The 14,789-nt window shown below is 45.8% G+C and overlaps 1 protein-coding gene across 3 annotated transcripts in view; it reads right to left on the minus strand.

The window, feature by feature from the left end:
- Positions 1-14,789, minus strand: part of DLEC1 (DLEC1 cilia and flagella associated protein) — a 122,612-nt gene that overhangs the window by 75,320 nt on the left and 32,503 nt on the right. For all 3 annotated transcript variants that reach the window (XM_083189100.1, XM_083189102.1, XM_083189101.1), the window contains exons 10-15: positions 12,322-12,495; positions 9,732-9,868; positions 7,304-7,396; positions 6,242-6,332; positions 5,131-5,293; positions 4,841-5,033 (exon numbers count right to left, since the gene is read on the minus strand). In XM_083189100.1, coding sequence (XP_083045226.1) covers positions 4,841-5,033; positions 5,131-5,293; positions 6,242-6,332; positions 7,304-7,396; positions 9,732-9,868; positions 12,322-12,495 — 851 coding nt within the window. The remainder of the gene's footprint in view (positions 1-4,840; positions 5,034-5,130; positions 5,294-6,241; positions 6,333-7,303; positions 7,397-9,731; positions 9,869-12,321; positions 12,496-14,789) is intronic.

Below are 14,789 nucleotides of genomic sequence, written 5' to 3' on the forward strand. Positions count from 1 at the left end.
GATTGGAGTATCCAATCATGGGAATAGACTGTCTAATGCTGGGCAGCGTCTGAGCACTCGCTCAGATGCTGCACGGCTGTTCACCACCCTGGCATGCGGACTGCGCAGCGGGAAGGTCACGCTGCACAGGCCACGCTGCCCACTCTGCTGTCACCCCTTCTCCTGCCCGCCCCTTCTCCTGGACGCCTGCCCCCCACCTCTTCTCCTGTGCCTACCCGCCCGCCTGCTTCTTCTCCGGCTGCTGATGAGGAGGTGAACCCACTCCACTCCCGGCCACCCACCTGCCAATGTAAGTAAATGTGCGGGTCGGCCGGTGTGGGGGTGGGTATGGGTCACACGCCTGCGAACTAGGGATGCCAATCCCAAGAATCCAGGGATTGAGCATGCTTAGCTGCCTAACATTACACAGCTGCAGAGCCGCATTACCAAGCCTCCGCAAGGTAGGGAAACGTCAGCATTCACATGGGGGACTCCAGCACACCTCACACACCCACATTACACCCACACCCGGCCCTCCCCCACCACCGGTATACCGGCACTTCACACACCCACAGCACACCCAGACACCTTTCCTAACCCACGCAAAAACACCTAACCCGCCCCTTTAATACCTGCACCACCCACAACCACCCCCCACCCAATTACAGCACCCGCATGCATCACCCCCACACCTGCAACTCCACCACCCACAAAACAACTGTACCCGCCCCTCCCACAGCACCCCTCACACCCTCCCCTACCTGCGGCAACCCCGCACCTGCCACTCCCTCATCCACACACCCGACCTTCCTCTACCCGCAGTATCCATGCAGCCAGCTGCGGCAACAGCACACCCGCCCATCCCCCACACGCACTACCCACGCACCCCTCTCGGTGCACAACCACACCTAACCAACCCACACGGCCCACCCCCGCACCTTTCCACGCGCATAGCACCCTTGCACCCAACCCTCACACACCCACCACACCCCTACCTACGACTTCACCACCCGCAACACCCCGATATCCACGTGCCCAAACAATGCACCTGTCCATCTCCATCACGCAGTACCCCCCCCCAACAACTAATCACTCTTCATACCAACAAAACAACCTACACCCCCTTCACAATCAAACACCCTTTTCAGCTTCAACATTTAATTTATAACTAAAATACCAATACAGGTCATCCTCCATTTAATAAAAAACACATTTCACACACTAAAGTCGTTCACATGTTAATTGGCCAGAGCCCCTTACGACGGTGTGAAGAGCGCCCGTAGGGCGCGATGAATCACCTAGTGAATATATATTTAATTAAAAAAAATAATTTACACAGCAGCCAGCAGGGGGCGCCGGAGCCGAGCCGCTCATTAGATATTCATATATTCACTGCACCCGATCGTTACATATGCACGATCGGGTGTAGTGAATATACCCGGTCCCCTGCTGGCACCCCCAGGGGGCAGCCTGTGCTGCCTGGCACCCGGGGAGCCCACCTCCCCCCCACTTACGCTCTGGGGCAGGCAGAGAGACTTCCATCTCCCTGCCTGCCACCGTCCTCAGGCTCCCTGCGGCGTTAGCCGCAGGAGCTCATATTCGCCGGTCAGGGGCAGCGAGCCCATGACTCGTTGAATACCGGAGCCGGCGAGGCTCCGGAACGTGGCGAATGTGCAGCGAATCCTAAACAGGATTCGCTGCACCTCGCCGGTATTCACATTGAATACCGCCCAGAGTGGATGGTAGGGCATGAAATACCGCCTGTCGGCACATGTCGGGCTTGTTTTTAAACCTTATGTGGACCTTTTGACGGGCGACCTTTTGGCCATGTCGACCTTTTGACTGTCAACCTTTTGACCCTGCCGACCTTATGACTGTCAATCTAGAGTCAATCTATCATGAGTCCGGATACAGTCTCTCTTGTGAACAAGCATTTGGAGTAAAACTCTGATGAGTAGGAGACATGCTTAACACATACAAGTATATCAGAGGGCTATAACTATCGGGCAACCTCTTTGCTTCGAGGCCGGAGACTAGGATAGTGGGCATGCATTCGGACGAGAGGAGAGAATATTCCATGCCCTTAAAAGGAAAGGCTTATTTTCCACTTATTATGCAGTTAGAATGACCTGCATATACTGCTCCCACTAGTGAATGCTGGGAGAGATTCCGGATTTCACAGGATCGGAGAATCAGAAGACACGGCTCAATCTTTGGATTCCCTCTTTTTGAATTTACATGGTGGAGAGTATAAAATGGAAAATGCAAAACCTGCATTGGACCAGTGAACTGACGATGTCTAGGTCAACAGTTAATAGATCAGCAGCACAATGTCCACATGCACATAGACACTGACAAAAGGTCAACATAAGCCAAAGGTCAACATGAAAAGGTTGACACTTGGAAATAGACAAAAAAGAAAGTGAACAATAAATGCAAGTGGCGCCGTGCAGCCTTAGCGAGGGATCTTCCTGGGTGACACCAGCACCCGAGATGTACAAATGTAGAAAGGGTTTGGAAGATACTTCTCACGAGGCGCACTTCACATAAAACCTGTGTAGGTTGATTAAGTCCAAAGTCAATTCGTGAATCTGGATGATTTCTTTCCTTTTGGAAGAGATTCCGTGTGAAAGTGTTTCTCAATAATGTTGAGAGGTGTACATAGAGTGAAAATAGAATATAAATTTATAGTTAAATATCACAAAAAATTAGCAAGTGTGATTTAGGTGCAGCAAGTGGTATAGTAGGGGGCATACCCAACTCACTCGGGAAACGTGGATTTTCAAGCCTGTAAAGGTTTCTTTGTTCCTTTTAGGGAATGTTGTTGTTTGCTTCAATCCAGATGGTGTATGGGTTGTCCAATCAGAGGTATGCTCCAGTCATATGAAAAGATAAATATAAACAACAATGTGTAGATCCTTTTTATAATGTGACAAAGATTTATATGGGTATATTCCCTTTGGTGGCGTACCTCACTCACCAACTAGGGTGCAGTGGGCCATATATCAAGGTATCTTTAAAAATTAAACAGTGAGATTACTCCTTAGGATGGGGAATGGAGCGTACCCAAGACTCACAAGGGGTGACTCCTATAAGGGTTTCTTTATGCTGGAATATTGGTGGTGATCGTACCGTAACTCACATATAGGCGTGAGTTACGGTACGATCACCACCGATATTCCAGCATAAAGAAACCCTTATAGGAGTCACCCCATACACCCATTGTGAGTCTTGGGTACGCTCCATTCCCCATCCTAAGGAGTAATCTCACTGTTTAATTTTTAAAGATACCTTGATATATGGCCCACTGCACCCTAGTTGGTGAGTGAGGTACGCCACCAAAGGGAATATACCCATATAAATCTTTGTCACATTATAGAAAGGATCTACACATTGTTGTTTATATTTATCTTTTCATATGACTGGAGCATACCTCTGATTGGACAACCCATACACCATCTGGATTGAAGCAAACAACAACATTCCCTAAAAGGAACAAAGAAACCTTTACAGGCTTGAAAATCCACGTTTCCCAAGTGAGTTGGGTACGCCCCCTACTATACCACTCGCTGCACCTAAATCACACTTGCTAATTTTTTGTGATATTTAACTATAAATTTAGTTTCTATTTTCACTCTATGTACACCTCTCAACATTATTGGGAAACACTTTCACACGGAATCTCTTCCAAAAGGAAAGAAATCATCCAGATTCACGAATTGACTTTGGACTTAATCAACCTACACAGGTTGTATGTGAAGTGCGCCTCGTGACACATGGAAATGTCTACATGCATTTTTTGACAATTTTCTTTCTTTTTTGTCCTTTTTCATACTTTATTCTGCACATGTACTCCAATTGGGAACGGTAAAGTGTGACAAGCTCTGCGGTATCGAGGCAAGGCACCTGGCCAGCAATATGGCAAATGAAGCGGTACACTAATTGGGGTCCACATGCTCAGGTGTCGACAGTGACACCAAAACAAGTGAAAGAACTTTTCATATTTTGACCTTTCCCACGTCGACCTTTGCTTATGTTGTTGACCGTTTGCCAATGTCAACCTTTTGCTGTCAACCTAATGACTGTCGCCCCAGACACTGTCTGTGAGCTAAATCACACCCTCCTGGAACGCAGAATGCTCTCCAGTAGCAAGTTAGATCGCAACTGCTAATTTATGCAGGCCCAGAGAGCGGCGGTGTAATGGCCAAGTCATGTGTGGGTTCACCTGACCACTCCCCAATGCGGTCTCCCTGTCCACTTTATGACTAATCCCTCATTGTGAGAGGCATCATAATCTAATCGTTATGTATGCACAGTGCTGCTTAGACAACTTTGCACTACAAAAGCACTGACCAACTTCAGACACTTTGCAACCGCATCTGTATGTGGCTAGCTATTTGGGGGTTATTCAGATCCTGAAGCATCCGCGTCCGGATGAGCAAAGTACTGAGTATCTGTACTTTGCACATGCGCAGGATCCTGCAACATGGCACGCTGTCCAGCATCAGACTGTCAGTGGCTGAAAGTGTAATGCCGTCTAGGGCACGGCGAGTCGCGGCGACACACCATCATTTAGAGAGAGGAAAGTGGCCAGCTGACTTGCACATCCACATGAGTGCTGAAAGCCACCCCCGATGGTAAGTAAGTGATCCGATGTAGTGTCCTAGGACGCAGGTCAGATTACTGTGGCAGCAGCAGGTGTCTGCTTGTAATAGATGCCTTCTGCTGCATCACCAGTGCTATCACTGCTCCCTCCATACTCCAACCACATCTAATTCAGTCCCATTGGTTTGTTGCTGTCTAATACAGATTGCTTGGTGCCTTTGTATGTTACTTGTGTATTGTATTTGCCAACTAGTACCTCAGTGGGAGTGTAGGTCACAGTGAAAGTATGGTCCTGATGAGGCTGTAGGATGCCTTGTTCTGGGCTCAGAGTGAAAGCTGTGCTTGAATCAACAGTAAACTTGATCTTCCCCACATCCACTTGTTCTCCTGGTAATAACTCTGGTAGATTTGGTACCATAATCTGCCAGTAGAATGGAAGTTGGACGTGTCTGAAAATAATGAATATGATACAATTACGAAAGCCGTTTTCATGTACGACCTGCTACAGCTACAGCATCAGAAAGGATATAGGTGTCATGTACTTACGTTGTGTTCCTGATGACAATACTTTTCTTTGGTGTAGAATATAAATTTGTGCTTTGAAACTGTATCAAGTGCTCATCAGTAACATCAGTAAGCGAATCACGTCCAGAAACACTTGTGGCCTCGCTGACAGATACCAGCTCCAAGCCTAAAAGCTGTCCATATCCTAAAAGAATGAACACAACAGTGAAGGGGCTATAGGGGTGATTCAGACGGATGAGGGCTTTTCTTCTGCACATGCTTCCTGATAGTCCCCGCCAGCGTGAGCAGATTAGCACTGCTTGGAGATCCATGTAGCCCAGATCGGCCTTCCTGGGTGGTAACCAGGTGGGGTGGGTATCAGTGGTGGGGGTGTTAGAGGCATGCTGGTGTCAGGTACTGTGTCGGAAGATGCTGATTTTTTTTTTATCTTGGCAGCCAAATAACATCAGACATTCTGAGCAAAATTATAATTGTTCAGAAGACAAGTGATATGGCTAATGTCTGCACAATGGTGCACCTCTGTGCACACAATGGCAAAGCTGCAGCCAGTGGGAGACTCAATAGACAGCACCATTGGCTGCAGCATTAGTATCATTTCGCAGTAGCTACTGCTCATTGTACACCTCTAGATCACCCCCTATATGAGACTAGTATAAAATTGTTACTGTCCAGGACAGTCTATATTAGCCAGGGTTGCCTACACTGTTGGAATGGCCGGGAGGGTCCCGGAAATCATATGGTGTAATGGTTAGCATTACTGACTAACAGTGCTGAGGTCATGGGTTCGATTCCCACCATGGCCCTAACTGTGCGGAGTTGGTATATTCTCCATGTGTTTGTGTGGGTTTCCTCCAGGTACTCCGGTTTCTTCCCACATTCCAAAACTATACTGGTAGGTTATTTGGCTCCTAACATAATTAACCCTAGAATGTCTTTGTGTGCGTGTACATGTGGTAGGGAATATAGATTGTAAGCTCCATTGGGGCAGGGACGGATGTGAATGTTCCAATATTCTCTGTAAAGCGCTGCAGAATATGTGTGCGCCATATAAATAACTGGTAATAAATAAATAAGTCCCCGGCCCCCTGCCTCAGAGAGGGCAGCCAGAAAGCCGGCAAGTATATTAGCGCACCTGTTAATGTAATATCCTTGACCTGGCAGTTATCACAAGCAATGGTAAAAACCTGGCTGTAGGTTTCTGGTGATGTGGGGAAGAAGACAACCTGCAGAAGACAACAGCAGAGACAATGCACTGTTATACTGCAGCTGATACTGAGCAACTAACTTAATGTTACAGTGTGGACGGCTTAAACAAATAACACAAATCACTATAAGATGATGGGCAAGGTGGGAAATGCATTCATCAGATGGGATACGGTCGTATTGTCGACAGGTGGGAAGGTCGACATGGGTCAAAGTCAACAGGTGTCTAGGTCGACATGGGTTTAGGTCGACATATGCGTTAGGTCGACAGGTCGCTAGGTCGACATGGGTTTTTTCACTGTTTTTTGAGCCAACATGTGCCGACAGGCAGTATTTCATGCCCTACCATCCACTAGGGTGTGGTGTGAGAATAAAATAGTGTGCCGAGGGCAGCGAGGCACCGTGCCCGAAGCATTGCGAGCAAAGCGAGCGATGCGAGGGGCTGCAGTTGACTTCCAACTGTGTCCATGTCGACTGTGTCGACATTCGGGTAAAAAAACAGTGAAAAAAACCATGTCGACCTAACGACCAGTCGACCTAATCCATGTCGACCTAACACATATGTCAACCTAAACCCATGTCGACCTAGACACCTGTCGACCTTGAACCATTTCGACCTAGAACCCTGTTGACCTTCCCACCTGTCGACCCAACGGTGTCGACCTAATGACTGTCGACCTAACTGTGGTCGATAAAACGATCCACACCCCATCAGATACATCTAGAGCATAGTGCTATTGGCATGGGTACTGTATGTAGACATCGGACAGCGATAGTAGGCTGCCAAAGAGCTGGATGTGACATGGCTGTGTAGCAAAATGGGCTATATGGCTGGACCATAGCCGGTCCGATTCACAGATAATCAGCTGACCAGAGAGCAAAGAGGCACAATAAGCCCTGGTGTGGCCAATGTGAGATTAATCTAACACTCCAATTGTGCCTGTCATGAGCACATGTGCACAGAACAGTCATTAACACACTTGGTACTGACCTCAATAATGGTTTCTTGGCCAGGATACAATTCAAACATAGCAGGGCGGATTCCAAAGGGTGCCTGCTCCACAAATCCTGCAGTCGCTACGCTCTAAACACAAGAATCAAATGTAAAAGGTTATAGGAAAGGATTTAAGTTCATGTCCTGAGACCGTAAGGTTCCCCATATATTATATGAGTTTGGCTATTCAAAGCTGGATTGTCAGCGGGATCGTTACTAACATAGAGAACGCAACTTCCAAAAACCGTTCTGAGATTTTCTGTTGATTTTTCTGGGACAGTCTGTGGAGCACTATTCATATGCTTCATCAATATTAGAAGGAAAATAAATCACTGTAAAAACTAAACTTTTTCCCAGTGTGGGGGCCACTGGCATCTTGTAATTAAAAAAAAGATGGCATTATAATCATTACCTGGATGCACTTAAGTGTGGAGAGATGGTAATATCTCCAAAGGCAACAGTGCAAAGGTCTAAAGGCCCCCATACATTAGGCTGACTTGTCTTAGGGACAAGTCGGACCCAATTTACCTGCGAGCCGCCCGGCAGCTCCCCGGGAGGCTCACATACAATTTGGCACTTGATGTGCCATTTTTACATGGGATAAATCGCATGCGATTTATCCCATGTAAAAAAAAACCCGGGGAGCTGCAGGGCGGTGAGCAGTAGTGGGGGCGGGCAGCGGCAGTAGTGGGGACGGGCAGCGGCGGTAGTGGGGGCGGGCAGCGGCGGCGGCGGTGGGGGGGGGGGGGCGGTCAGCGGCAGCGGGCAGCGTTTGCGGTGAGCGCAGTGTACTTACACATAGCAGCAGCGGCGGGGACGGGACGCGCAGTGGCGGCTATTATATTTTTAAAATACTTGTCAAATGACCGGCCGCTCTCTGATTGGCTGAGAGCTCTCCGGCCAATCAGAGAGCGGCCGGTCATTTGACAAGTATTTTAAAAATATAATAGCCGCCACTGCGCGTCCCGTCCCCGCCGCTGCTGCTATGTGTAAGTACACTGCGCTCACCGCACACGCCGCCCGTCCCCACCGCCGCTGGCCGCCCCAACCACCGCTGCCGCCCCAACCACCGCTGCCGCTGGCCGCCCCCCACCACCGCTGCCGCTGGCCGCCCCCACTACTCCCCCGGTGTCTGTATGCATATGCCTGTCAGGTGGCAGGCATATGCATACAGGGAGGTCGGACGTGATCGTATGTACAGACCGTCCGACCTCCCTGATCCGGTCCGATGCGCACGGGACCGCGCATCGGATCGGATCAAATGTCACATACCTACGATTTTGGGCCGATTTCATCCGATTATCGGCACAAAGTGCCGAAATCGGATGAAATCGTCCCAAAATCGCATAGTGTATGGGGGCCTTAAGGGTCACGTCACACTCTCATACATTCCCTTATATTACACTTTTATGTTCGTTGCCGTGATTCTTCCGCTCGGACTTGTTTGGCGCACCAAAATCCCACAAGAACATCGCCGCTCAATGCTTTTCTATGAGCTGCAGGAGCAAAGTAGATGCACGCTCATGGCCAACGGGATCAAGCCAATCGCCACGGAAGTCGCACATGGTGATTGGAACAGCAATGTTGAGTGTGGCTACATCTGTATGTCCTTTGTAGGTTTGATTTTTTTTTATACATTTAGCAAAGTGCAAGTAGAAATCTTCTTTCTACAAGGTGCAAATTGTAACCTTTCAATTACCTTAAGTACTTGTATTTAGTGAGTATGATTGTACACCATATTTCACATGAAGGCCCCTAAAAATTTAATTTCTCTGCTTTTATCGCATACTAGTTAAAAGTCCCTATCTGATCCTACCTCCAATCTCTGTCTTCTTCACAGCACCCTCTGTCGATACCCAGGAACATATCATTTTGGTTTCACTTTCTGTTTAGGAGTAATTTAGTCAGTTAAGTGGCCTCTAGTGGTCACTTGAGGTACTTTACGTTAAAGGCTATAGCCCTTTATATATAGTGATCAATAAATTCTCTTTGAGAAAAAAAAATCTTAAGTGACACTGTTATTGTAATCTGCTAAATAAGTCTGCTGTGCACCAGCCTTCATAAAATGTATCCTATTGATGTGTTAGGTTAAGGTTAAGGTTAAAACTGCATTTCTCTCATTAAACTTTGGTTTATAAAGGAATGAGGATTAAATATTTATTTTAACTATTGGGATACAATCTTGAGAATGCGTGAAAAAGGGGAAATTTAGGGGGTGATTCTTGTTCATTCAGAAGGGGCCGAAACCGTCCAGTTCCGATATTTGGGGGATACTTGGTGGGGGCGGCATCTCAGGTACACAGTACCGGGGGGTAGGGGGTGCAATGCCAACTCGCCGTATGGTGAGTGAGAATTCAATCACCCCTTCCCACTGGTTCCAAAAAGAGGATAATAACATTAGTTGGTGAAGAAGCAAAACACTTACTCGGAAGTTTGCAGGGGGCCACAGACTTTTGGGCATAATACAGAACCTTCCACGATTTACACCTTCATTTCTGCAGATACATTCAATGAGCTTCACTCCTCCAACTAAACAAGGACCACAGTCCAGAGTCCGAGGCACTGCATTATGTTTCGGTAAAACAAATTAAATAAATAAATTACCTAAGATCATCATGATATTTGCCTAAACTGTACCCCAACCCCAATGTCTGATGCAGTTACAGTGATCTTTCTGAATACTGTGATTGGTTAGCTGGGAACAACATTGACATTTGTGGGTTTTGAGTAAAGCAATCAGAAGCCCACCAATGCAGGGGCGAGATGTAAAGTGTGTAAGAGGGATGTAAGAGGGTGTGATTTTTTAGACTGCTAAAAAAAAATGGCACCATATCGCACACGTTACTGGGATTCCCTAAGTAGCGGGGAGAGCCATCTGTGAGTATAGACACAGAGGCTTCTCCAGTTTGGGTTTTGCATTTTTTTAACCCCCTGGATCCCTACTATAGAAGAGGACAGACCTGCGGGGGAGCGTGTGGGGAGGTAATTACAGTATGCACGTTTGCGTGTGTGAATATGTGAGTGTGCATGTATGTTAATAAATCTCTACTTTTCTGGGTGTCAGTGTGTATTTATTGTAACATTGGTTATGCAGTGGGAATGGGCCCTTTAATGCCCCACATGCTGGGACTTGCGGTTCTATTCATGCTGGGGGAGGCTTGCTAGGACTTGTTGTTCAACAGCACAACCCAATGTTACAGTTTATTTCTATTTTTAAAACAACAAAAAAATATATATATTTTTCAGAGAAAAAAAGGAAAGAACAAAAACAGTTAGGTAGTTCCATTACAGATAATTGTAACATCAGATAAAATTAATGTAAGAACATTTGATGGAAGAAATACAGATGATTAACAATAACATAAAATGTAGTTAGCAGAGTCCAGGGATGGGAGAGGAACTGAAGGAATACCAGGGGGACCATATCTTGTGAAAGTCATTTTGTAGACAAGGGTAGTATTCGATTGAGGCTGCAAAATTGACTCGGGAATGGAGAGCTGTTTTAGATGGCATCTCAGCACATTTCCAATGTCTGGCAATCAGGGTTTTAGTGGCATTACCAATGTGGACAATGAGCCTGTCCTGGAATTTACTGACATTTGGGTACAGGGCGTTCAGTAATGCAACTGTGGCTGACGGTGAAAGGGGCGTGCCGAGTAGTCGAGCTATTAGTGACCATACTGTCATCCAGAAGGTCTTAATTATTGGGCAATCCCACCAAATGTGAGAGAAAGTACCCACTTGGCCACAGTTCCTCCAGCATAGGTCAGATGTCGAGGGAAACATGGCATGCAGCCAAGACGGGACCAGGTACCATCGTGTTTAAACCTTAAAGCATGTCTCTTTCATAGCTACGCTAATGGAGGCCTTGGCAGTTCTAGTTCGGATGACAGGCCAGTCGTCCTCAGCTATGGAGTTTGGAAAGTACTTTTCCCATGCAAATTTCATGTGATTCTCGGTTTGTAGGGACAGAGGCCCGAACGTTGTTGTACAAGAAAATTTTTTTGCCCCATCGGCCCACGGAATGTGAACAAAGGCATTCGAATGGTGTCAGTGTGTGTACTCTGCTAGATGGATATTGAGAAGAGACAAAACTTAGGATCTGCATACACTGGAAATTTGTCATAACGGGGGCCGAGCTTGAAGATCATGGTTGAGCAAAGGTGGAAGTGGACAACTCGTCTTTAACATGTTTGAATCTAGTGATTTGCAGTTCACTCCAGGGCATGGCCAACATTTCTTCACATCCCAGAGGAAAAAGGGGGTGATTCCATATAGGGGGCATAGGTGAGGGATGTGGGGCTAGTTTAATCTAAGATTGTATTTTGTCCCCTAATGTCAGCGTAAATCAGATGGTTGGGACCTCATAGGCCGAGGCTGGTATCAATGATTTTGGGAGCCAGACTATCTCATCAACCCGGCCCACCTGGAGCAGAGCGTTCTCAAGGTCGACAGTTTATTTCTATTTTTAACCATAAAATAATCATCCCAGCGTCCACTGCTCAGGGGTTCCGTGAACAGCCCGGGCTTCAGCCATGGAAGGGTTAAGCCTGGGGGGGACCCTTTTAAGGTCATCCCCCACTCCTCTAGGTACCCCATCCAGGGCTGACCAGGGTGTTCATGTTTCTGCCGGGGGACCTTGTATAAAAAGTGTCCCCCGGCTGTGGCATGACACCGTGTGTACATAAAGATGGAGCTTTCAATCCAATATTTACTCAAACTTTGCTTTGGACTCCTGTGTGCAGCAGGAAGATGCCAGGCAGCATTGTGCTGATATGATCTTTTTGCTTCCCAATGTACAAAGCTTTCACTACATCCAATACTTTCTAACTGTCAGAACTCTACTGACAGCTGATAACCCTGCAGAGACAAGAGAGTGTCTGTGCAGGGGCGGAATAGAAGAACTGAGAATTGTCATGGTATGTTAAACAAATCATTTAGCAGTGACAGAGATAATAATAATGGCTGTCACTCAAACCAATCAGTTAGTGCAGTCACTCTGTTCTGGTGCTTACATGTCAGTACTGGTGGTGATCTCCTAGCTTCTATAGGGACTAAAACAGGATACATAGCTTGGGATTCAACCAGTATAAAATCCTCAAAATCAGCCAGAGAATCAGGAACAAAGCGCACAGTATAATGGCAGCTCATCCCAGGAGCGACAGTTCCTCCTTCTCCTGGAAACTTTCCTAAAAAAAAAAAAAAATATTGCATGTGGACAAATAATTGTGTGATGGGATTACAGTATTTTATTATGTTATATTTTTATAGAGCATACACTTTGGCACTATACAATCACATGATCAGCTGTCCCTGTCCCAGTGACAATAACAATCTAACTTACCTTACAGAGTACAAGTTAGAAGACAATGAACCCATTGGTACAGTATATATTTGAATCATAATAAGAAACTGGAGCTACTGGGGTGCTGGTGAGAATGCAGCCAAGCAGAGCTCTGGTCACAATCAAGGCAGCATCACTAACAAAGAGAATCTAAACTACAATGTCGCCAGTTGGTATTTATCATCCATTATCACAGGCATGGATATAGGGTATGGCATCGTCCATTATCACAGGTATATATATAGGGTATGGTATTGTCCATTATCACAGGTATGGATATAGGGTATCGTCCATTATCACAGGTATGGATATAGGGTATGGTATCGTCCATTATCACAGGTATATATATAGGGTATGGTATTGTCCATTATCACAGGTATGGATATAGGGTATGGTATCATCCATTATCACAGGTATGGATCTAGGGTATGGCATCTTCCATTATCACAGGTATGGATATAGGGTATGGCATCATCCATTATCACAGGTATGGATATAGGGTATGGTATTGTCCATTATCACAGGTATGGATATAGGGTATGGTATCGTCCATTATCACAGGTATATATAGGGTATGGTATCGTCCATTATCACAGGTATGGATATAGGGTATCGTCCATTATCACAGGTATGGATATAGGGTATGGCATCATCCATTATCACAGGTATAAATATAGGGTATGGCATCATCCATTATCACAGGTATGGATATAGGGTATGGTATTGTCCATTATCACAGGTATGGATATAGGGTATGGTATCATCCATTATCACAGGTATGGATATAGGGTATGGTATCATCCATTATCACAGGTATGGATATAGGGTATGGTATTGTCCATTATCACAGGTATGGATATAGGGTATGGTATCGTCCATTATCACAGGTATGGATATAGGGTATGGTATAGTCCATTATCACAGGTATGGATATAGGGTATGGTATCGTCCATTATCACAGGTATGGATATAGGGTATGGTATCGTCCATTATCACAGGTATGGATATAGGGTATTGTCCATTATCACAGGTATGGATATAGGGTATGGTATCGTCCATTATCACAGGTATGGATATAGGGTATGGCATCATCCATTATCACAGGTATGGATATAGGGTATGGTATTGTCCATTATCACAGGTATGGCTATAGGGTATGGCATCATCCATTATCACAGGTATGGATATAGGGTATGGCATCATCCATTATCACAGGTATGGATATAGGGTATGGTATTGTCCATTATCACAGGTATGGATATAGGGTATGGTATCGTCCATTATCACAGGTATGGATATAGGGTATGGTATAGTCCATTATCACAGGTATGGATATAGGGTATGGTATCGTCCATTATCACAGGTATGGATATAGGGTATGGTATCGTCCATTATCACAGGTATGGATATAGGGTATTGTCCATTATCACAGGTATGGATATAGGGTATGGTATCGTCCATTGTCACAGGTGTGGATATAGGATATGGTATCGTCCATTATCACAGGTATGGATATAGAGTATGGTATCGTCCATTATCACAGGTATGGATATAGGGTATGGTATCGTCCATTATCACAGGTATGGATATAGGGTATGGTATCGTCCATTATCACAGGTATGGATATAGGGCATGGTATCGTCCATTATCACAGGTATGGATATAGGGTATTGTCCATTATCACAGGTATGGATATAGGGTATGGTATCGTCCATTGTCACAGGTGTGGATATAGGATATGGTATCGTCCATTATCACAGGTATGGATATAGAGTATGGTATCGTCCATTATCACAGGTATGGATATAGGGTATGGTATCGTCCATTATCACAGGTATGGATATAGGGTATGGCCCAGGACAACAGGGTGGAACCTTTACTTGGTGGGGACAGAGAGAGACTACGGCAAATATTAAATATCAGTTCAATTGATATTAGAGCCACTTCTACCTCTACCTGTCTTACAGAAAGTTACTGATTACTATGCAGGTATTTATGACACATCCCTTTCCCAAAATCCTCTTCACCAAAAACCCAATAACTCTCCGACTTACAGTCAAGGCCAATAGGAAACTTCAATGTGTCTTTATCATGACTTAGCCCTAGGTAGGCATTTCCTAAATAGAATATAGAAAGGAG

This window comes from Crinia signifera, chromosome 5, assembly GCF_055691185.1.
Source record: "Crinia signifera chromosome 5, ASM5569118v1, whole genome shotgun sequence".
In the NCBI taxonomy this organism is placed as follows: Eukaryota; Metazoa; Chordata; class Amphibia; order Anura; family Myobatrachidae; genus Crinia; species Crinia signifera.